The sequence below is a fragment of the Epargyreus clarus genome, unplaced genomic scaffold (genome assembly GCF_041222505.1).
Source record: "Epargyreus clarus isolate Ecla_fem2 unplaced genomic scaffold, WU_Ecla_fem_2.2 ptg000002l, whole genome shotgun sequence".
Lineage (NCBI taxonomy): Eukaryota > Metazoa > Arthropoda > Insecta > Lepidoptera > Hesperiidae > Epargyreus > Epargyreus clarus.
The window spans coordinates 8211763-8236733 of NW_027332210.1; the positions used below are offsets into that span (position 1 = coordinate 8211763).

Here is a 24971-nt window from a genome sequence, read left to right on the forward strand (position 1 = left end):
TGAAATGGAACGTAATTTTCGATAACAAAAACGACAAAACATTGTGTATATGTGTGTGTATAGTGTTAACCAATGACGTCGTCTCCAGCTTTACGTCACGCCCTGTTTTCAGGGACGTACTTGCTTATTTTTGTCGTAAACATTAACGTAAATATAAGGGAGTTAAAATTGGACGTTGATAAATCAGATACATGACGTTGTCTACTATTTATTGTTTATCACTGCGTGGGATGAATCTTAAACGTTCAATGGCAGATATAGCAGATAACACGCAGAATACGTTCGTGTAAGCGTCTTATTATAATTACAATAATAATCACAATTTGTAAACACTTTGAGTGTATACCTACTCAATAAATATACGTGAAATTTTAGTTATACGTGTTGTGAAAATACAAAACTAAATTTCTTTGAACTGTACTGAAAGTTCCTAATACAGAATTCGTCTCTGTGGGGCGTGCCTTTACGGCACATGTGCGTACGAACCGTATTCAGTGCATAACCTTTTATAATGAGTTAAAATGGAAATCGATTGCTTTGTTTCTATTCTGGTGAATTAGGTCGGGTTTTCTCACGTGCTCGTACTGTTTACGAGGTAAAGTATGCTCCCTGAATGTTAAGATTGTAATGAATATTTATTATTGTAAATTTATTTCCTTTTTATACACATTAGCTCATGTATGACGTATTAATGTCAAGTTGTGGGTAGATTGAAAAGTGTTGATATGTGTGTGTGTTTTTATAGCGCCGGAAATCAGAATGGTGTCATTTTTGTTTGGATTATTGATCGTTGCTGGAGCGTCCGGGCAAATTCACAATGCTGTCGAAACAGAAATGTTTTCTATACCAATCAGTCCTAATTTATTCAACTGGACTTATCAAGGTTTGTATTTTGATACGCTACGAGGTTTATTTTAAATTTATGTGGGTATTATATTTGTATTATATTCTTGTCACCTTTTTTGATAATTTAAAATAGTATAATCACTCAAATTATACTGTTTTATTAATAATTACGAATACTTTAAATGAAATATTTTTTGAATATTTTTGAAACCACTTCAATGAATTGTAAAAATTAAATGTATATTTTGTTTACCTATGGTTGTATACGAATTTTGTCTTAAAACCCTAGCTCTAACCGATATGTATATATATTGTAATTTTTCTAGTAATAATCGATATATAAGGACACGCTTAAAGCAATTATAATACGATAGCAGTAGCATATTACAGTTATAATAAAATAGAATATATTTCTTATTCCAGAATTCGATCAACAGTACCGTTTCCACGCGTCCTTGATAGGGAAGCCGGAGTTACCTCCATGGCTACGTTACATCTACAGTGGGAGACATCACTCCGGGTTTATTTTCGGCACGCCACCGCGAGGCACAAAAATGCCGATAACTGTAAATATCTCAATATAAACTAAGGTTTATGCCAAGGTCGTGATATGTGCCACAGTGCCAATAATATTCTTCTATCTTAATATATAAATCACTGTCACTGTATTCGTTCACGATAATCTAAACCATTCAACTGATTAAAAGCGAAATTTGTTAAAAGGGGAAGTTGTTTTCATTGTTTGAAGGGATTATTTGGATTCTATAAGTGGGGATCTTGTTCAGATATATTTTTTGTGACAACACTAAACTAACTAACTAAAAAGTAACCAGCCCAGTAACACATTAAAATGGGTGTATATATGTTTTAAAATATCTTCAAACAACAACAGTTTGACCGAAATTATCACGAAATTTGGCATATTTTAATTGTTTCATGAAAGTGTTTTTGCACTCCATTTTAATTTGTGGTGTTTTGTTTCATACTTGCTTAAGCAATGCAAATAATATTAATATTAAGAGGCCTTGGGAAAAATGTCTCGTAAAAGTTAATAACGTTTCAACAATGAAATATTCGCACAAAGAAAAATATTTATGGCTATAAATATAAAAGTTTATTGTGATCGTAATTTGTGATGAATCGCAATTATTTCGACCCGGAAAAGATAAAGATAAAGAAACGAGGCATTCAAACAGAATAAGAATATGCATGCATGACCTGTTATGCATAATGACGTATTTTATTGCAAAATATTTTAATCTGCCTCTATCCTTATCTTTTAATAACATATTATTATAATGTAGCTACATAAATTGTTATAAGGAAGTTTTAATATTGTTATCTATACTAATATTATAAAGAGGAAAACTTTGTTTGTTTGTTTGATTGTAATGAATAGGCTCATTATGCAGTGATAGCCTAGTGGTTAAGGAACACGGTCTCTCGATCGAGGGGTCCGAGGTTCAAATCCCAGGCACGCACCTCTGATTTTCAAATTTATGTGCGTATTAGAAATTAATTATCACTTGCTTAAACGGTGAAGGAAAACATCGTGAGGAAACCTGCATACCTGAGAGATTTATAAAAAAAAAAAAAATCTTAAAAGGTATGTGAAGTCTACCAATACGCACTTGGCCAGCGCGGTGGACTATAGCCTAATCCTTCTCATTCTGAGAGGAGACCCGTGCCCAGCAGTGGGACAGTAATGGGTTGATGATGATGATGATGATGATGAGGCTCAAAAACTACTGGACCGATTTTAAAAATTCTTTTACCATTCGAAAGCTACATTATCCACGAGTAACATAGGCTGTATTTTATGTGAAATATATTTGATAAATAGATTTTGAGGCGGTACAAAGTTTGCCGGATCAGCTAGTAGGTAATATAGTCGACGTTTTTATGACCAATTAATCGTTAATTATTTATCGCATTTTACAAATGCACATATTTAACTTTGTAGGTATACTACTTACTTAATAATTTGGATCGGCTATTAATAACTTAAGAAATTGAAGTAGGACAGGATTTTAATACGCATTTTGCCTAACAATGTGTATGTGTGTGAGTTCTCAGTTATGTTTTAATTTCACGTATGTTTTAATGTTTAAATTGTTTACGCCAATTTCGCAGAACGGATAGATTAACCTATCGTGATTAACTGTTATAAATATATATAAGGGTATAGTCCGCGCCAAACTGCTAATCCGCACTGAAGTTGTTGCTAACAAGTGTAGTCATATAATTTGCTATGGCGACGCGATTCATTTCTATATTCAGAGCGGACTAGCAGTTTGATGCGGACTGTACTTTTAGTTTTGCGGAATTAATTTTCATCAGAAGTTATGTATTCCCATTGCAAAAAACGACATTAAAAAAAAAGAGTGTGAGAATAAATTAACCTACTTTTTATGCACCTTTGTTTCATGTTGCCTGCGACCTCCTTTTGTTTTTTTTATAATCAAAAGGATATTTACTTACTATATGTATTTGTTTATATGAATCATGTAGCAAATAAACACTTATCCACGTAAGTAGGCACAACCAAATTATTCGGAATATAAGTTCTACCTGATAGGATTTAGAATATAAGCCATAGTTGTGTTGTCATTCGTGAGGTCTAAGATGGTCGCCCTAATGAGAGTCAGCCGGCTTATTACTAAATTGATTATTCATTTTTTTGACTTATTGTGACAAATACTCGTATATTTAATTACCATTAATTTTATTTAGACGTTTACAGCCTCTATTGACGTTTCAGTAATACCTTGACTATTTTGTGTTACAGTTGGAGGTCATAGGTCTAAATCGTCAAGACTATGAAACCCGTAGAGTATTACTGACGCTAAAAATCCATCCAAAGGAGCATATGGCGAGATATGAAGTGGAATTGAAGATTGACAACTTAAATGTTGAGGATTTATTGGATGAACACAGGTATGGCAATATTATAAATATGGCAATATATATTGCCAATGGGGATTACATGAATTATTTTACAGAAGTTAGGTAAATTTATTACATAAGTTAAAAAAATGCATTTCCAAAAAAATATAATTTTTAATTCCTTAAAAAAAGTCCAGTTAAAAAAATCGTAATAACAATAAGTAAATTCGGTAGGAAATTTGTAAGTAGGTATAATTCGGCCCTGCATTTTAGAGTACTTATTGCGTCGGAAGTTTTTAAATAACTATTTTATATTTTATTTTGTTTAAACATGTATGCGATTCTTAGAATTAAATATTTAGAAGTACCTTTAGCCGACCTTTAAATAATATTGAACTCACGAATTGGACTTTGGATCAAAATATTATTGGTTAAGTAAGATAGAAATTAGTCATCGATTGACTTGCCTAAAAGCGGTGAAGGAAAACATCGCGAGAAAATCTTGATGTCTAAATATGGTTTGATTTCTTAAATAAAAGTTCGCTGACCAAGTACGGAATCCGCACTTGGCTAGCGCGCTGCACAATAGTCCAGTTTAGAATACGAAACCCATATCACTCTGAGTGGAGACCGAGCCCAGCAATGAAACAGTAATGGGCGACGATATATATTCATGATATACCTACCTTTATTTTTTGTTGACGAGGGGGAAACCTTCAAAAGGTACCCGAGGCCGTGGAAGCGATGCCGGGTATGTGGGACTTTCGCCGCATTAACACCCTCCGTCCTCGGCGTTTGGTGTAGAACTCCGGGATCTCCAACGGAACACAACCGAAGTCCTCCTAATGAGATGCCCCCATCGGGCACTGCCCTAGGGGGTGCAAAGTAATTTTCGCACTCGCATCACCTGGTTATTGTTACTATATAGTCACAGCGATATGCGACCACACTAACCGCTTTTCATCCCGGGGTCGCTTGTTGGATGGTTATGATGGTTATTCTTATTGCCCGCAACCCCGGACCCCTTTTAGTTGCCTCTTACGACAGGCAGGGGATACCGTAGCACTATTCTGGTCCCGGAACTACAGGGAAATTCATGATATACTTATCTGCTATTTTCCAGAATGACGCGCTTAAAGGACATTCTACGAACCCAGCTTTGGACGGAGAGCAGCCATGATTTGTATCCAACCTTCCTGGCCTCCGCCATCGATCTAGGCGCCAGATTGCCCTTGAAACCTAGCGATGGGGAAGGGTAACCTATTTTTTTATTTATTACCTTAAATAAGAGAAATTTAAATAAGATAATTTGAAGGTGGTAGAACCCTTTGTGGTTCGACTCCGGCGGCACCACCGCCACACCTATTTCTACCTAATAATAGCAATGTTAGGCGCTGCTGTGTTTCGGTTTGAAGGGTGTGGTAAGGGAGACGTACTTTTCTGAGGCGTTCCAGCTTAGTCCTCAGGGGTAGCGACGCATCTGTGGCCGACCTCAGGTAGGATATGTAATCCTATCTGGGGATGATTACAGATGTCCATGGGCGGCAGTAGCCACTTACCATCAGGTGGACTGCACGCTCGTCTGCTACTCCTATATTAAAAAAAATAAGTATAATTAATGATTTGTTGTTAAGGGAGCTCATTCAATAAAATTTGGCGAACAGAGATTTCCCATCAGGCTATGATAGTGGCCGGGGACTTATTTTTTGTTTAAAGGATAAAAACAAAATCACGTTAAACCTACATAAATACATTGCGGACAAAAATTACCAATTCATGAAGACTACCAATCCGCACTTGGCCAGTGTATTTTCTTGGTGTTTATTTTTTCAAAAAATATTACTTATGAAACAGTAGTCAGGAAAAAGATATACCTACCTACTGTTTTTTTCTCAGTTGTTTACGAAAACCTTAATACGCAATAGGGTCATAAAAATAGTTGAGATCACATAAAAGTACATACGTACGTAGTACACACATACACACTACACACTAGATGTTGTTAGTTGTTACAAATCTTCTTAACGAAATATCTATCTTGTTTAATAGCAATATATTCAAATTATTTAATTATAGTATTGTTTTAATTAATTATTTTGTGTTATATTCATGATGTGTTATTTTTATAATAATAAGTGCCCATTTATATAGTCATTGGCTGTATGGGTTATACGATTGTGTGCATTAGCATAAAACAAGAAAAAGAACGCGCTTGGCGCGAGACTTGTATTTTACGCGGGAATAATAAAAGTTGTAAATTGGATCAAGAAAATAGTTTGTTATTAATCTAATGCTACCATTTATTCCAGGCTAGTCGTCCGCCTAGGTAGTGCAGTACCCTTCTCCGGAGAGCTCAAAAGGCTGAGAGAGGAGGTCCGGCCCTTATCCCGCCTGCCCAGCTGTCCCCGGGAATACAAACGTACGACGGTGGAGAGACTGTTCCGGGACGCTGGTCTTACCCTAGACTGGTGTAGTTTTGAACTGGTAAGTCTGGTAAAGTAAGACAGTGATAGCTAAGAAACGTGACCACTAGTTAAGAAACGTGAGCTCTTGGAGTCCGAGGTTCAAACCCCAGGTACACTCTGATTTTTCAAAGTTATGTGCGTATTACAAGTTAATTATCACTTGCTTAAAAGCTGAAGGAACACCTTGTGAGGAAAACTGTATACCTGATAATCTTAAAAAAAAAGTTTTCAACGGTATGTGAAGTCTCCCAATTCACACTTGGCCAGCGCGCTGGATTATGGCCTAACCCTTCTCATTCTGAGAGTAGATCTGTGCCCAGCAGTGGGACAGTAATGGGTTGTGATGGTGATGATGAAGTTTAGTAAAGATAAGCTATTGATATTTTGGCTGTTAAAGCTGTTTGTTTTGAAGCAATGTAAATTTGTATTATGGCGATTTCCCGCTACTCGTCAAGAGATGGCGCCACGAGTATTCTGAATCACGCTATCAAAGTTTTCTCAACATCTTGTACATATATAAGCTTCGAGATCTCCCTTTGCTAAAGTGTCATAGTTAACTCGTTATTGTCCAATTGCTGGGAACAGATCTCCGTTCAGAGTATGAAGGGCTTATAAAAATGTTATAGAATATGTCTTCCCTTAAAATTTCATTTTTAGGGCCCAAACATTGTTGCCAAACTTGGTTTCTTTTACACATTTAGTTTTTGGTGAAATTTCTTATTTGCCATCAATCTCAAATAACATTTGCAATTATTTATTGAACTACTATGGAAAGGTTTCCACTAGAGTAGGTACTCTATCAGTTTAATCTCGTTTTAATGACCTCGTCAACTACGTCGTTTTGTTCGAAACTTGGCTCTCTTTTTACAGACATTCTACGGAAATCTATATATTATTATTTATTGTCTATATATTATTTACATTTTTGTTTCTTCACAGTACAACACAATCTACAAAGAGCGCACAACGGAGCACCTGGAATACCTGACAGAGATACCCAACACCAGTAAATCAGCCAAGTCGAAGGTGGATACGCGGGATCTCTGGTCAGCGCCGAGTAGACTGGCGCTACCATCACGGAGTTATGCTCAACAACTAACTGCTGCTGTGGCTGTTCCATTAGTGCTGCTGATGCTATGTGTTGCTGCGTTGACCGCTGTACTCTGCTTCCAGTATGCTGCTATGTAAGTATTTTTTGAGGTACCTGAATCAATTAAAAAACACACGCCACTCCAACAAAATATAGCAAGGATTTTTTTAAAAATCTCCCTCCTTTTAAAAAAATGGGCCTCTTGGCCATTGGTCTCTACAAATAGGGAGGAGGGGATGAGGGAGATACAAAGGATTATTTCATGACGTGGCAGTGATAGCCTAGTGGTTAAGAAACGCGGCCTCTCGATCGAGGGGTCCGAGGTTCAAATCCCAGGCACGCACCTCTGATCTTCAAATTTATGTGCGTATTAGAAATTAATTATCACTTGCTTAAACGGTGAAGGAAAACATCGTGAGGAAACCTGCATACCTGAGAGATTTATAAAAAAAAAATCTTAAAGGTATGTGAAGTCTACCAATACGCACTTGGCCAGCGCGGTGGACTATGGCCTAATCCTTCTCATTCTGAGAGGAGACCCGTGCCCAGCAGTGGGACAGTAATGGGTTGATGATGATGATTTCATGACGATGCCAGCATATATTGTGGGCTACAAGAAACAATTTACACTATAGGTACATATATGTTTATGGTTTAAGAAACTTTATTCTCATTAAGAATTACATGAAATCCACTTACATGAGAACATATTTGGTACTTATTCTAAATTATAATTTAGGTACAGTTCAGCATACACATTTATTATATTTAGTAGCAAGACATTTTCTCGTATTTATTTAAATTTTAGTTTGGATTTGAACTTTACGTCTGGAGTTTAAGTAGAATATGATTCTCCTGTGGCAGCTAAGACAAAGAAAATACCTAATTGATATTCTATTATTATGTTTATCTACGCCTCTTCAATACAATTGTTAGAGATAAGTAATTCAAATTCATTGAATTAAAATTGAAATTCCAGGAATGACCCCGAATCAGAAGTGTTCTTAGACGGCATATACCATTTATGTGCTGATTACAAAAAGTGGAGGTTTGGCCATGTCATTTTTTGACTAATCCTAACTGACTAATTTGTGGCTTTTACTGCAAAATAATTAACTCTGCAGTACTAACTTGGCACCTACCAACTACTTCCAACCACCAGTGTCACTTAAATTAACCGTTCTGAAACATATTTGATTCATTATTAATGAATATTCGATACTTTTTTGTGATATACGTTCAATAACATTGTTAATTTTATTCTTATTAATTATTAATTTACTATTTTTAGCCGATTATTTTATTTGCCTGAAAAATTGTCTTCTTATTTTTAGACGTATGTGCATTATAAATCTGTATGTCATAAGCACATAAATCAATTATTTTTATTTTAACAAAAAATCTATTGGACATTTTTTCAATAAAAATAAGCTGTATCAAATGGTATTGGAAAATTACAAGGCATATTATTGTTACAATAATTGTCCTATATTCTATTAATGTTCATGCTTATAAATGAGTAAATGAATAATTAATTTTCCAGAGCTCACAAGTCGGCTAAAGTGGAACTCTGCAGGTACGGAACTAGCAACACAGAACAAACCCATGTTGCTGACAACAACAGTAACAAAAGCATAGGAGTCAGGTATATTGACTTATACCCATTTAGCTTTTTTAAGTAGTATATAAATATCAATAAATAAATAAATATTTATATATTTATTTATGAGAAATGTCTTCCCTACGTTTTAATCAGACGACATTTCTTACTAAGAGATATGTGCGGTGGCGGGGTCTAAGTAAAATCAGGGCCATTTTTTCAAAATCGAAGTAGACACTCGATTGTGAGTGGCTGCCAAGTATACTCCAGCTGCTTAGAATACGTCAAATATACATACCTTCTTTCCTTTTCCTTCTGATCTGTTGTATTTAAAATGTCAATTAATATTTCCACAGCCCAAACAACAGCCTCGCCAGACCCTACAGCCCAAAATCAACAACCAACCTCGCTGGAAGCTACAACCGGCCACAACCACCTCCATACATGGGTTCAGCCACCAATTCCCTCCACCATCGCAAGAGCACGAATACTGACAAAACGCCATCCACACGCGGCCACACCCCAGAACATAATCGTGGACATCTCGCTTTGGAAGAATCTCTTCAACTTCTAAACGAAGCTAATATTGCAAGTGAATATGATAACTTGGTCCTCAAAGATCCTATTATTGATTTAAATGATGGCACTGAAGATTACGTACCCGTAAAACCTGATGGATATGTGTCGGTTAAAGGAGATTTAGATGATATAGATGTTCCTGAATTGGCTAAGTACGGGATAACTGGAATAGGACCCATTTGACATGATGTTTCGACGGACGGTGCACCGCCTGTCAAAACGTGGTTTTGTTAATTAGAAATGCTTAACTATAGCTTACAATATTTGCAAAAAATGCATATTTCAGCTATGTTACATTAGTATTGAATTAATACCGAATTTTTTAAAAGAAAAATGGTAGGAAAATTTTGTATTTTAGGAAATTATGGCATTGTTCTTACTAATTGTTGTGGACTAGAATATTTTAGACATTTAGATAAAAATAGGTAAATAAAAGCAGTTTACAGCATATGTACTTAATTGACAATTTTAAAATTATTATGTAGTAGTTAGACAAAGTTGCCGTTGAGATTATTAGTCTAAATATTACTCATAATATATGTGTTAAGATATTTAAAATAGATTGTTGTATCTTGTCCTAGTTATTAGTATTTATTACATTTGTTCAAATTATCTAGTCAATGTCAATTAAGATTTATCTAGTCAATACAGATTTATACATATCTCAAATTGATTTTTATTTATTAATATATTAAATTAATCAGGAAACCCAATATTTATACAAATTTAATTATATAATAAGAAAAAAACGTAATCCAAAACATATAAAAGTTTTTTTTTAAATATGTAGTACAATATTCATCGATCTATGTAAAGCCTTTGACATTATCAATACGTATTAAAACATAATCCAGTTAATTATAACCATGAAATGAAAGGACTATGTTATTTTTCTATGATCTATGATGATATTTCTATGATATACGATCTATGAAGTAAATTAATTAAATTAGGCATTTGTACCCAATTAATCATGACTATTGAAATATAGCATCCGACAAGGTGCATTGCTAGACCCTTTATATTTATACCTTCATAATGATTTAATATTAATAAAATTATTACGTGTTTATAAGTATCTTCTCTTGATCATACAGTATTTTTTTTACTTTGTATGTCTTATTAAAATACTAGCTAATGAAAATGCTTTTTAAAATAATAATGTTGAGATATTGTTGTAAAGGTGTTAAAAATTTGAGACAAGAAAGAAAACAACGATTATAGGTTATATTTTTATTTAATAAATAATATAGGGGAATTATTTCTAATTACATTTTAACAAGATATTTGTGCTCTTTAGGTACTTACAACTTACAATATAAACACCTGTAACTTTGACAAGTTGATAGCTTCAAAATATTCAGGAATATTTTCTTTCACATTTTTTTTGCTGGAAGGATACCTTCCAAAGACCTCTATTCCAATCCTAAATAAAATAGGAGTCCTATCTAAATTAGATCATTGATGCGTACCCTGTGAAGACTAAGATGCAACACCTAATAATATGATTACATTCTACAACATTTTAGATACATAACTGCTACTCTTATTATCATAACAGACATCACGCCAGAATTCTAAAGAACAAATAATTAAACCATAAAACATTTTTATTAATGATGAAACAAAAATCGGAACAAAACATTACAAGTGTTTGAAATGTAGTTTAAATAATACTTAGAAACAAATCTTTATTTAATAACATCACAATTACTATACGACCGATCGTATGCAATATTAATCTTAAGAGATCTATGTATGTATTTCATTAAACAGTTAACGATAACAATCATACTATAGTAAACAAGGCAAGCTGTGACATACAATACAATTACAATAAAATATACGATAACTATAGCTTCTAATAAGGTACATGTAATACTATCTAAGCACCAGGTTTGTGAATATTTGAGATTACTGTTCTCCATGTCCGCACGCTTTTCAAACGGTCACAAATTCAAATGTATGGATAAAGCCTTCGACTTGCTTCTGTAGATTTGCAAGTGATTGTAGCATAGCTTTTGATCAAGCCAAACGTTTGAAGGTTTGGAGTTTGCGACAAATCCAAGCGTGCAGACGCGGCATAATATTTATAAACTAAATGATCCAAATCACAAAAATCCATTAAATTACTAAATAATTCAACTGTGATAAGCACTATCAAATAATTCAGAGATTTCTTAATTTTTGGATCACCATAAAATGCTACGTTAAGCATTAATGCTGTAAGAAACGATACTTAACTGTATTTCTCAGTAATTCCAGATTACTGACAAAATACTTCAATGATTCCTTATATAACAAAATATCCTGGCCTATAAACACTTAATACTCTAAGGTAAAAACTTGTATTTTTTTAAAACATGTGACCACTGGGATCATTCTTTAAATAACGTTGAATTACATTACCCAACTGAATCATTTCAAAATGATGCCAGAAAAATTAAATTCAAGGTCATATCTGATCAATTAAATCTTTATAATACTTTACAAAGTATTGCCTAAGAAGTAAATAAATATAATTTGTAGAACATTAAAAAATATTTGATGTTGTACTTATAAACTTGATGTTATACTTAAACATTTAGTAACTCGATAAATAGAACATGACATTTAAAATAACATCTAGATTATTTCCAGATCTATAAAATTAAATTAATCTAACAAGTTCTATCTAAATCGTATATTTTTTTCATTACAATTCACTATATCTTTGTATATTTGCTTCCAACTTTCTGTGTATATAATTCTAAATATTAAGTATAGATTAAAATTACCAATTACATGCAAAATAGTAGGTGCTTATGATAACTTATATCTTACTGAAGTTATTCAACTGTCTTCCAGCAGACGACGGCTCGCATGTCATCCGGAGCTTTCCCAAATATTCTGTCCCCATTTGAGTCGATGTACTGGTTGATCTGGTAGTCCAGAAGGGTTTGGAAACCGAGGACATCAGTGCCCAGTTGCTGTTTAAGTAAAGAAAAATAATGTTAATAACTTATATAATTGAAGATTGTTGACTGCTTAATTGTTTTTTGTTTCAGTAATACAAAGATGAAATAGATGATCAAGTAATTTACGAGCCCATAAATTTCCGAAGTAGGACATTCCCATGTGCTCTAAGCTATCTTATAATATACAAAGTTCGTCTCATAGATCCAAATTGGGTTCATTAAGTTTCTGTGAATATTCAAAGGAAGGAGCTTCCATAAGGTTTTGTGAAAACTTCAATACAAATAATTCCTACAAGAGCATTATAAGTCTCCAAATTGGGTCCAACAAGTTTCCACTCCAACAAGAAAAGCTACAAAGTTCTACAATGAATCTTATAAGTTTTCATGAATACTTCGCTATATCACTAGTAAGAGCAGCTAATAGGATGTGTCAAGGAGTTACATTTGGTCCCATAAGTTTCGATGTGAAGCATATTTCGAGGCAAGTTCGAGACGAGGACCTATGTCAGCTACGAACCTCACAGGGAGCTATATTGATCTCTCAAGGAGCTACATTAGGTTCCGTAAATTTCCGTTTAAAGCGCATCTTGAGATAAATGCACCGTGTGAGCTAGGGACCTCTCAAGGAATTACCTTAGATCCTATAAGTTATCCTACAAAGCACATTTCGAGGTAAGTTATATAATGTGTCTGTTAGGAATAATCTCAAGGGTCACATAAAATTCAATTTTGAACGTATCTCAGGATAACGTGTTAGCTTGGGACCTCTTAAGGAGCTACATTAGGTCTCATAAGTTTCCATGAAAAGTGCACTTCTATATAAAAGGTATCCGTAATAGCAGTGTTCGCTTCAAAAAAGATGCAAAAAGAGCTCTCCTTCAAAGTCGGCGATGCATTGGCGACTTCTCTGGTGTTGCAAATGTCCACAGGCAACGTTAACTACTTTCCATCTGTGCTCTTAGTATGAGTTTTTACGTTTGCTCGAAAACGTTCGCCGTTTACGTATTCGAGCAAACGTTAAAACTCGTACTAAGGTTACAGGTAGCGTCTGCTTTATGTAAGGTTCAACTATTAAAAATATAAAAACAATAAAAATGTATAGTTAAAACCAAACTGCTAGTCAATTTTGTTCTGTCTAGTTCTGTTAGTCTAGTCTGTTTAGTCTAGTCATATAATTTGCCATGGCGACGCGATTTCTATATTCAGACCGGCCTAGCAGTTTTATGCGGCCTATACCTGTGTGAGCGGGCTGGTGTTGGTGGTGAAGACGCCGGCGTAGCGCCGGGCGCGCGCCACGCGCTCGGTGGCGAGCTCGAGCGCGCGGATGGCGGACACGTTGTCGCGCGCGCTCAGCGACGCGCTTGTTGCCATCATGAAGGAATGGAGGATCTTGCCTAGGGTCACAAAGACATGGATTAGATTTTAGACTAATAATAAAGCGAAATTGAGACATTTTAATATGAAATACATTAGTCCCCTCTGCAAACCTGAGATATCTTAAAAAAAAATTTAAAGGTATGTGAACTATACCAATTCGCACTTAGCCAGCGCAGTGGACTATCGCCTAATCCTTCTCACTCTGAGAGGAGACCTGTGCCCAGCAGTGGGACAATAATGGGTTGATGATGATGATAGTCCCCACTTACTATCAGGTGGACTGCATGCTAGTTTGCTACTTCAATATAATAGGACATTAGAACGTGGTAGAACCCTTTGGTTCGACTACGGCGGCACCACCGCCACACCTATTTCTGCCTCATAACAGCAGTGTTCAACGCTGCTGTATTCTGGTAAGAAGGGTGTGGTTAGGGAGACATACTTTTCCAAGGCGTTCCAGCTTAGTCCTCAAGGTTAGCGGTGCATCTGTGGTCGAACTCAGGAATATCTAATTCTATCTGGGGTTGATTACAGATGTCCATGGGCCGCAGTAGCCACTTACTATCAGGTGAACTGCATGTTCGTTCGCTACTCCTATATTATAAAAAAATGCAGCAGTAGCCACTTACCAATTGTGAACCACAATAAAAAAAAATTAACGAGGTTTTAATTTCTTAACATATTTCAACGGCGTTCCATAGATTATGGTCATGACGCAATTTAGTTTTAAGTACTATTAAAAATATACAGTTTTATAAATAAACGCTAAAAAGTCGTGACTGTAGTGCCGTTGCAAGGGCAACGTCGTCCCAACTTTTGTTTTGTAGCGTACTGTGATTTGGTATAGTTCGTTCCACTTTATCGTAATCGTGAGGCATAGAGCCTGTCAGATTAATGTCAAATATCCGGTAGCTACTGAATAACAAGGCCCTATGCTACTTGTATTAGATAGTTAACAATCAAGTCTATTTAAAACGATTTTAAGAGTAGTTATTACTTAATAAGTTGTATTTGCCAATACTCATTTGTGCCAATACTCAATTTTAGTAATTTTCAAAATTTTATCAGTCATCCAAACTAACAAATATTATATTATTAACAACAAGCAATTAAAATGTGAAGATTACCTTTTCCCTTAGGAAGCATAGTGTCACGTACGGTGCCTTCCACGAACTCCAAAAATGCCATGATTTTGGCTAAACCTCCGCCCAGTTCAATCTCTGGTTCATCCCTTGCATCGAAATTCAAAGCCACCGCGACTGGATTTCCTGCAGCTGTAAATTTGGAGCATAATTTAACATAGAACTCGGCATCTTCGGGTGGATATCTATGATGATTGTTGTAGCTATTGTCCCATTTGAAAATGATACTAATTAGAGACATATTGAATTAGCGCTCCGTAGCACTGATACTGTGATGAAAGTTAGGACAAAAACGGCTTCGCAATAATCTGCTACCAAAATTAATGACCACGATGTATGCAAGGTTTAAATGTATATCACTAAACATATTGGTAGCGGACTGTTGCGCAATAGTTCTTCTCAACTTTATAACATGGATTTCCGCGAAATACCTCCTGTTATTAACTATCTAATATCTGTGATCGACCTAGGAACGTTTAACCTCAGTTATGTTAGGTTACAAAGATCGACGAACAGTAATGATCACTTAAAGGAGATGAGATGCACGTTTACTGCAGCTACTACACCAAAAAGTCAAGAAGTGTAGACTTTCAGTTGGCGAAGACATCCGCTATGTCCATTAAGATCGTTGTAAAATCCATTAATGAACCTTTTTGCACATTTTTGTCCCCTTTAACCCACGTTATAAGGTTTTATTGAAAGGGGTCTTGTCGACAGGACACTAATGGTCAAAACTTACAATCCTCCAAAACAACGCTGAGTCCAGCCAACAAGAGAGCGTCCCAGCAAGCCTCGATGCACAGCGCGTAGTCTCTGGTGGATATCTCATGTTTCAGGAACTGCTCCAACTCTGCCTTTTCGTAGAATGAAGACACTATCATCCTGAAACATTGGGAAATGTTACAAGAGATCTATCTGATGTTTGTGAATAAAAGAGGCATATGAAATTAGTTAAACACCCTTCAATTTCAAGTTTGATTCAAAGGTCGTTTGATTCAAAGTTTGATTCAATCTGTCGTTTTTGTGTGTCAATATGCACGCGTATTTTTCATATTGTCAAAAGAAAAGAAAAAAGAATAAAACATAAGAATAAATTCAAAGAATGTTCCAAGGGCCGAAATGCCTTTCTAAAGTTGGACTCTATGCAATTTGATGGAAACGATAAAGTGATTATGACCGTTTCTGTTTTATACAAGCATTTTAATTATTTTCGAAGAATAGTTTATGTTATATTAATTCAGAAGTAGATCAAATCCATCCGATCTATCAAATCTCACCACATTTACAATTTATGTGACTCCTATTTTAATAAGATTTAATTGTATACGCTCGTTCTATAACTTACTCAATAACTTCTTCCTTATGCTCATGCCTCATCGGTTGTGCCGTGAACTTGACTTCGTCGTTCTCACCACTTCCTTCAGGACTCGTGCTCATGTATGAAAGTACTTCACCAAGATTGGATGCACCAAGGAAGTCGCTGATTTCTGAGAAAAATAATCTATTATTTTAGATGTATCCTATTAACAAGTAATCTTAAACGTGATACATTTTGTAGTACTTTCTACACTACGCTCTTCTTGATCATATCAATTTCAATCAACAATCAAAACCAATTTTTATTTCAAGTATATTCTTTATAGACCTTTTTTGAACGTCTTTAACGTTAGTTATTACGTGTTACGTTTCTAGACAAGAAGAGGCAAAGAAACTCCATAACGCCCCTTTTATACACTGTTTTACTGTAATGGAGCTGGAGCTTTTTCAGACCACACATTTTCATCATTCCAACACTTAATCGCTTATTTATAAGACGTTTTTACACAGCATTCGTTTAATAAAATTTGTTTAAAAAATATTTTTACTAGATCAGAATACAACAGTACCACTTATTGCTTCTATGCAACTTTCATTTATCTAAAAACATAAATCTAGTGACGCTGGTGTAAACATACCAACAAAATATCCCTTATCCCGCAGCTTGGTAATTGTGTAGATGGAATTAAGGGAGTTTCCTCCCAGTTCGTAGAATCCAGCTCTCACTGAGAGGGCCCCTCTCGCCGCCCTTCCCAGAACTTCTCCGACAGTTTCGAAGAGGACTCTTGCTGCTTCCATGTCCTCTGCGTTTACTCCAGAATAGTCAATATCTAGGGAGATGGCTGCATCATCTATCAAATAGAAAGATAAATAAATATTTTATTTGTTTTATCTATCTGTAACTTGTTTCTATGATCATTACATTGACATACCAGTAGTAAAAAACGTAGATAGGTTTCGGCGCTTGTAGTGGCACTTATCGCGAGAAATGCACACTACGGTGTAAGTAGGATAGTACGTGTAAATGAATACACAAAAAAGAGATAAACATAGTTCGCATGTGACAATTAACCCGTATTTCATGTGCCACTTTTCCAACGTGTATGACCTAACTACTTTTTTAATATACCAATGGATCATCATAATTTTTTCATCCTTGTAGGTGGGTAGAAGTAAAAATTCCATGAAAGTTTTCTTATACACGTCGCTTCTTTTGACCAGTAGTCGTATTGCGCTCGGAACCTACACACGTACTGTTTGTGCTCTCGCTCTGATTTTCCGTTTGAACTAGCCGTGTTACCACGTGTGCTTTGTGAAGTGCATAGAGAACATCAGAAAGGCTTCATCGTGCCTACTTGCTTTAGCAACGTGGCACCTTATTTTGCATCACTTGGAAGACAAGGATAATGATTTTCTAACATGTTACAACTTTTACAAACATATTATTATACAACCTTATGACGCAAATACTCCTAAAAATGGTTTTATGGTAAATTACTCACCATTATTATTAGTATTTTCGTACATCTTCAACAACGCTTGCCGGTCAACTTTGCCGTTGACTAAAAGCGGTACAGTGTCAATAACGATCACCTGTAACATAAATACAAGAATATATCTAAACTATATGCCATCAAAATATAACTTGTAAAAAACCAAGTCTCGCAACTCAGTTCTGACGTAAAAAGTTGTGAGATCCATGTAATACCAAGTCAATTAATTTATTCAGACTCTACTTAAGGGACCTTCTGTTCTAAATTTTTACGTAATTAGGTAACCTATTAATATCTTTTGCGACCATATCAATAATTAAAAAATCTTTTATGTTTTAAATAAATAGATTGACTTGGCAAACGTAGTAAGCAATTTAATTATTTTTTTCTCTACAATTGTAGGATGTCTAAAAAGACAATTTAAAATGCGCCAAACAATACAGTGACTCCTCAATTTTCACATACCTGAGGGATCATGTAGTGAGTGAGAGAGTTCTTCAGAGCAGCTTCAATATGATGCCCAGATAACCTCGCTTCTGGCTTCACGGTGACGAAAGCCAGGATCTCTGGGTTACCACGCTCCAAGCCGTAGCAGAGAACCACTCCTAGTGCCAGAAAAAGAAAAATTATAATACTTAATGGAAAAGTGAACTAATACTAAGAAAGTTATAAAAATGATGGTGTACAATTAGGAATCATTATAATAACAGAATAATAATTAAGAATAAAATGAAAAAAAAATGCATAAACAAAAAGAGCGAAAACAATAAATATTAGTAAGTAGAAACTAAATACGAAGATTTTAACCGAAAGGGAAAAGTAGCAGTAATGAAATATTTTTACCCGCGACAGTCAATTCAATTGAGTTTGGTGTGATATGAGTCATATGAGTATAAGTAAATATGCTTTTTAATACATTCCCAAGATCAAAAATACCATACTTAGCATCATTTACTTAATACAATACGTAAACTTAATTCAAATAATTTAATTCCTCACCCTTATCAACTCCTTGAACTGTATTCACAGCCCTTTCAACTTCCAAAAGATCAACCCTGTGACCTCTGATCTTTATCTGTGAATCAGTTCTTCCAGCGTACAGGATCATCCCTTTTTGCAAAATCCCAAAATCACCTGTTCGGTAGAGGCGGCCGAAATCTAAAAGTAAAAGTAGTAAAAATTAGAATATTATATAAATATTCAAAGATGATTAATTATTATTCAATAAAAAGTCTTTATTATATAACACTTTTTACCCATAAAGAGTTCGATTCGATTATGTGTGTGTGTAATCATTTGAAGGTATGGAAATGATGAAGATCTTTCTAGAACCCCACACTTAGAAGCCAAGAAGAAGATTTGTTAAGTCATCCTCATTTCTCTTGACTGCTTTTTTTCAATTTGAATTACTTTATTTGCATAAGGATAAGGTACATAAAATGATCTTAATTTATAAATTACATAGTCTCTTATTCTCTTCATTGATCATTTTGGACGAGGATCCAAATTTTCTGAATACCCAAAATTAAAAGCTCATCCGTTTATTTATACCACTTCCTATATGCTATCAGACTTAAGCCTCCCTAGGCCACTTACCGGGATGTGAAGCATGAGGATTGTCACAGAACTTCTCAGGAGCCTGTCCTCCAACGTAACCAGCGGCCAGATTAGCCCCCGCCACCCACACTTCACCAGGCTCTGACTCCCTGGACGGATTCATTTCTTCGTCCAAGAGATATATCGCGCAGTTGTCGAGAGGGGCACCTGTTGAAAATATTCACTTAAATTTTACTTCTTGTCTATTTTAAAGGTAGTAAAACTATCTGAGGTTTACAAGCAGCGTAATTACGTAAATTAGCTAAAACTTTTTCTACTAAGAGACCAGACTATTCTCACAGGTGGCATAAATTCTACAATATTTGAACTCCATTTTTGAAAATGCAATGGATTTTCAAAAATAATATAATTCGCCTAAATGCGAATCGCTGATACTAATAATACGATAGAAAAGAAAAGCAAGAATAATACCATGTCTACTATTGTCACCCCTGTAATATTTTTTGAATACGTAGTTAAGCCTTGGGAACTCTCCTTTGCTTAAAGGTCCCGTAAAATGCAGTAAGAAATTTAGAAATGGTCGAAAATCTAAGTAGCTTAATTAAGTTGTACTTCTTATTTATGGTTCAATCAGAGATTTACTTTGTATCGATCGAATCGGCCAAAACATTCGAGATCAAAATCGAATTCTAGCTAAAACTACTTTTAATATCGAAGGCCTTATATCATACTTCAGGTATCGCTATATAAATCTTAATTATTTACGCACTGATACAAGTTCCTGAGTTACAAAATTGTATTATCTTAAAGATTTCATAGAAGATAAAATAATAAAACAATTATTACGAACAAGTAGTAAGTACTCTGATTTTATTAAGAAAAAGTCGGTGTATCTTTTGACTATATCTTAATTATATTTTAACGGATATTTTATTAACGCAGCATTTGACGTCCCTTATATATAAGTTAATCTTGATTATCTTAAAGATAAATACTTACACAAATAATAAATTAGGGAATTTTACAATTTGGTGTCGCGCAAAAGATGGTCGCCTGATAATCAAAACATCTAACAACACCCTTCCGCCGAATCGCAAAATTGCTTTACATTACGCAAAGGTGACGTCGTTTTCCTTTAGAATCTGTAGAATCAACCCAAGATGAGATAAAAGTCTGAAGACTAAGTTGGAACGCTTCAGATACCTTTCTATTCAGGTATCTGAAGTGAAAAGTCTCCTTTACCACGCCCTTTAGTGCATGCTGATACTAGACAGAAAAAACAATTGACACAAAAGTCTAACCACAATTTATTCTACCACTTTCAAACCAATGACTTAACCGAAATACTTACCAATAGGAACAGTAGGGAATATATCCAGCTGGGCCAACTTCTCCAGAACGTAATAAGTGACGTCACCCATGACTTCAGTGCTCCCGTAGAAATTGGCGAGCTTGTACCCATCCTGGTTTCCGAAATAGTGAAAGAACTCCGCAGCCAGCTCCTTGCTTAGGGTCTCGCCTGAGCAGACCCAGAGCTTGAGATGTTGGAGAGGTCTTTCTGACTTGTTCAGCGATAGATACATCAGGATTGAGCGGAGAAGAGTTGGCACTAGAACCAGGCGTTGGACCTGTAAACATTAAGAGGACATATTGAATGATTCTTCTCTTACGTGTGATGTTTGACTTAACCAGAATCAGCTCTCTCTCTCTCTCTTTCTCTTAAAAACGTATTAATTCGTAATATCTACCAGGAGGTATTGTAGAAAAAACTATGAAATTAAATTATAAATCTGCCTGATGGAGGCAGTAGCGACTTGATATGAACATATTCCATTTATTGCTGTCATAAATACGCACAATAAAACGTGGTGACATCGGAAGACATTCTAGAGACCAAAAATGCTTAACCGTGGGATTCTAAAATGGTTACAGCCAAACCTTTTTTAAGAGAAGTAAATAAAGCATTAGCAACAGTATAATTAGTAGTAACTTTATTTTATTACTATTTCTTAACTATATATCGTTATAACTAAAATAGTTATAACTATTTATTACTTTAATTTGGAACGCATAATTATCTCACAGTCTGTTTCCCTTCACTTCGTTATAATGAAATTCCTGGTACGCAATTTTACACCTACAATTTATAACTTTTATTTGCCAAGGCGATGCTTAAAAAGATTTGAATTTACAAACAAGCTTTCATTTATCTTATGCATTAAAAGAAATAGATATAGTACTATTTTTTTCGATACATAAATGAGACTAAAGTAAATGCAACAATTCTACTACTAATATATCTACATATCTATATTCCCTATCTACATTCACAACCCCACAATAAGAATCCGTGCCGTGGTTACCAAGAACACTTACTAAGACTATTACAGAAATACCCAGAACATATATCTAAATTCATCATTTAGATAGAATCCGGATCTCTCTGCGGGTCTGATCGTTTTGGTGAACACTCGGCCATGCGAGTCATCAAAAATGACGAAGATACCTCGTTTGGTTCAGGCTTTCCTGGCAAGTTTTTTTTTTGTTGAACTTGTCACTTTCCGAAATATCTACCAGGTCAAACCATAACTATATCAAAAATTTCAGCTCAATTTGACATACTCAGTTAAAAAAATCGTTGCTAAGTTTAAGTTTACATAAACCTACCTGATTTTCCGCGAGGACTTTCACCAACTTCTGTGGGTCTCTCGTGGTCTCCTTTGACAGGATCAGCAGGGTTCTTCCATGCAGCAACGGGCCCCAGATTTCGGAAATAGAGTCCACAAAAGTCAGCGCAGTCTTCCATACACAAGTTGCTTCGGTTTTCGTGTACGGAAACGTACGGAATTGCCACCAAAGACGGTTGCAAATAGCTGAATATGTGAGACGTACTCCTGCAATTTAGTAACACAATAATAATCATCAGTATTAAGGTAGAAACGAATCTGTGGCCGACCACAGGTAGAAGTTCAACCCTATCTGGTGTTTACAAACGTCGATATGCGGCAATGACCACATAACACTAACTTTTGGGATCTGTATTAATAAAACTGACCCCAAAATTCAGAGCAAGTGTTATCTAAATTACTTAATCATTAATGATGATTATGGCTGCGTGGGTCATCTAAAAATAATTGGAAATCTACGTAAATTCATTTTTTTAATTTACTTCTGTTTACTACACTCTTAAATGGTATGATTAATTGAAATCATTAATTACTAATCTCGCTAAGATAACACTAATTCGATTCGATACGGTCATAAAGTTCGTTGTTTCCTTTTAAATTCTAATTAAAACTAATTAATATAATTTGTAATTTTATTCATGCAAATTAGCGATACATTTAAAATGCATGTAAATGTTATAAGCATTTAAATAATAGACTGCTTTTTCAAGTTTGGTTAATGGTTTGGATGCATCAACACCACACGTATTTCTACTCTATAACAGCAAAGTTAAGTGCTGCTGTATTCTGGTTTGAAAAAGGTTTACATTTAAAAAAGAACAGGGTTTACATTTAGAAAAAAATCAATCATATTTTGAGTATATAATAGATAACCCTAAATAGAATTAAAATCCTACCCTAGGTAGGCCAAGGTGCGTTGCTATATCTGAAAACTAGATTGGATGCCTCCCATAAGTATCTGTTTTACCATATCCTTCAAAACAGAACACAGCAGCGCTAAACCCTACCGACAATAGGCAGAAATAAGCATAGCTCTGATGCTTTCTATCGAACCATGAAGGGTTGTGTCATCCAAGGTTTTGCTAAGATGATGGAAGGTTCTGATGTAATTTCGATAAGAGTAATTGCAGTCGAATGCATCAAGATTCCCACAGCATCCATTCAACACAAGGCCTTTATGACAATTACTAAAGTATTTTATATCCAGCGTTTATTACAAAGCATTAGATTTACAAGAAAACATAATGGATTGCAAAGTGCATGGAAATTACATAAAATCATTAATATTGGTTGACCTCCGACCTTCTAAACCATTATAAACGTTTAATATATCTTCTAACAATATGTTCCAGGTATATGCATTAGGATAAATTAATTTGAGTTTTGAGTATGTGTTCAAGATGTTACGATGCTGGATTTTTTTTTTTTTTTTTTTTTTTTTTTTTTTTTTTTTTTTTTTTTATATGTAACCTAACGATAAGGCAGACGGGCTGCCTGATGGAAAGCAGTCACCGTCGCCTATGGACATTTGCAACACCAGAGGAGTCGCCAATGCATCGCCGGCTTTGAAGGAGAGCTCTTTTTACACCCCTCTTGAAGAGCCCCATGTCATAGTCCTGAGGGAATACCTCAGGAGGAAGTTCATTCCACATTTTGCACGTACGCGGCAAAAATGATCTATTAAACCGAACCGTGGAGGACCGCCACGGGTCCAGTTGATGTGGATGGAACTTCATCCTTCGGCGAGTGGTGCGATGAAGGAAAGGCGACGTAGGCACCAGATCAAACAGTTCCTCAGAACACTCACCATTGTAAAGTCGGTAGAACACGCAGAGGGAACCTATGTCCCTCCGAAGGCTTAAGGGTTCTAACCGATCAGAGATCACTGGGTCATCGACGATTCGCACCGCGCGTTTCTGTACGGAGTCAAGTGGGTTAAGTTGGTATTGTGGTGCCCCTGCCCAGAGATGCGAGCAGTACTCCATGTGGGGCCTCACTTGCGCTTTATAAAGCAGCAGGAGTTGCCCCCCAGTGAAGTACTGCTTGGCTCTGTTTAGGACGCCCAGTTTCTTTGAAGCCAACTTGGCTTTAACTTCCAAATGACTCCGATACTGCACGTCGCACGAGATGTCGACTCCCAGGATCCCTACACTTTTACCAATGGTGAGCGGGGTACTTTGGAAATTAGGCGCTATGACGAATGGGGTTTTTTTAGCGGTAAACGCGCAGACTTGTGTCTTCGAGGGGTTGAACTCAACAAGGTTAAGACGACCCCATTCCGAGACCCGCTCCAGAGAGTTCTCGATTTCAGACACAAGTCGGATTCTGCTTTCTTCCACGAATGTCCGAGAGGTGTTCGCACGGCCTGTGTACACAGCATCTCCCGTGCTATCATCTGCATAGCAATGAATGCCACCGATTTTTAGCAGCATATCATTGATATGCAGAATAAAAAGCGTGGGAGATAATACAGACCCTTGGGGCACGCCAGCGTTGATGAGCTTCGTGTCTGAGCAGCACCCGTCAATTACGACCTTAATATGCCGCTCAGATAGAAAGCTGGCAGTCCATGTGCACAACCTCTCGGGAAGACCGTAAGATGGTAACTTCGCGAGAAGGGCCCTATGCCAGACCCGGTCAAAGGCCTTAGCGATGTCCAGGCTTACGGCCAATGCCTCCCCGTTGCTCTCAACAGCCTGCGCCCAACGGTGAGTGAGGTACGCAAGAAGATCACCAGCTGATCGGCCCTTGCGAAAACCATATTGGTGATCGCTGATCAGCCGGTGCTCTTCCAGGTACCTAAGGAGCTGCGTGTTTACAACACGCTCCATAGCTTTTGAGAGCAGGGAGGTTATCGCTATAGGCCTATAGTTGGCCGGGTCGCTGCGGTCACCCTTTTTGGGAATAGGGTGTACAAGGGCAACCTTCCACGAAGACGGTACTTGTCCTGTGGTGTAGGAAAGCGAGAATAGGCG

General features: G+C 36.0%; 2 protein-coding genes across 3 annotated transcripts in view; one reads left to right on the forward strand and one right to left on the reverse strand.

The window, feature by feature from the left end:
• Positions 1-98: 98 nt before the first annotated feature.
• Scgalpha (sarcoglycan alpha) lies at positions 99-9783 on the forward strand. 2 transcript variants are annotated; one of them, XM_073079548.1, is made up of 10 exons: positions 99-595; positions 746-883; positions 1270-1412; positions 3635-3783; positions 4856-4987; positions 6042-6216; positions 7137-7381; positions 8267-8335; positions 8831-8932; positions 9244-9783. In XM_073079548.1, the coding sequence occupies exons 2-10, from the start codon at positions 760-762 to the stop codon at positions 9647-9649; spliced, it is 1545 nt and encodes a 514-aa protein (XP_072935649.1). In that variant the 5' UTR covers positions 99-595; positions 746-759; the 3' UTR covers positions 9650-9783. The 2 variants fall into 2 exon arrangements, with proteins under 2 accessions (XP_072935649.1, XP_072935659.1); XM_073079558.1 differs by lacking the exon at positions 8267-8335 and having other exon boundaries at positions 100-595.
• A 901-nt stretch (positions 9784-10684) lies between these two features.
• e (nonribosomal peptide synthetase ebony) overlaps positions 10685-24971 on the reverse strand; it is a 61154-nt gene continuing 46867 nt past the window's right edge. Inside the window, exons 6-17 of the mRNA XM_073079571.1 lie at positions 21977-22203; positions 20661-20937; positions 19349-19516; positions 18752-18910; positions 18218-18357; positions 17762-17852; positions 16898-17110; positions 16288-16429; positions 15682-15824; positions 14928-15074; positions 13660-13817; positions 10685-12435 (exon numbers count right to left, since the gene is read on the reverse strand). Of these exons, the coding sequence (XP_072935672.1) occupies positions 12295-12435; positions 13660-13817; positions 14928-15074; positions 15682-15824; positions 16288-16429; positions 16898-17110; positions 17762-17852; positions 18218-18357; positions 18752-18910; positions 19349-19516; positions 20661-20937; positions 21977-22203 (2006 nt within the window). The 3' untranslated portion in view covers positions 10685-12294. The remainder of the gene's footprint in view (positions 12436-13659; positions 13818-14927; positions 15075-15681; positions 15825-16287; positions 16430-16897; positions 17111-17761; positions 17853-18217; positions 18358-18751; positions 18911-19348; positions 19517-20660; positions 20938-21976; positions 22204-24971) is intronic.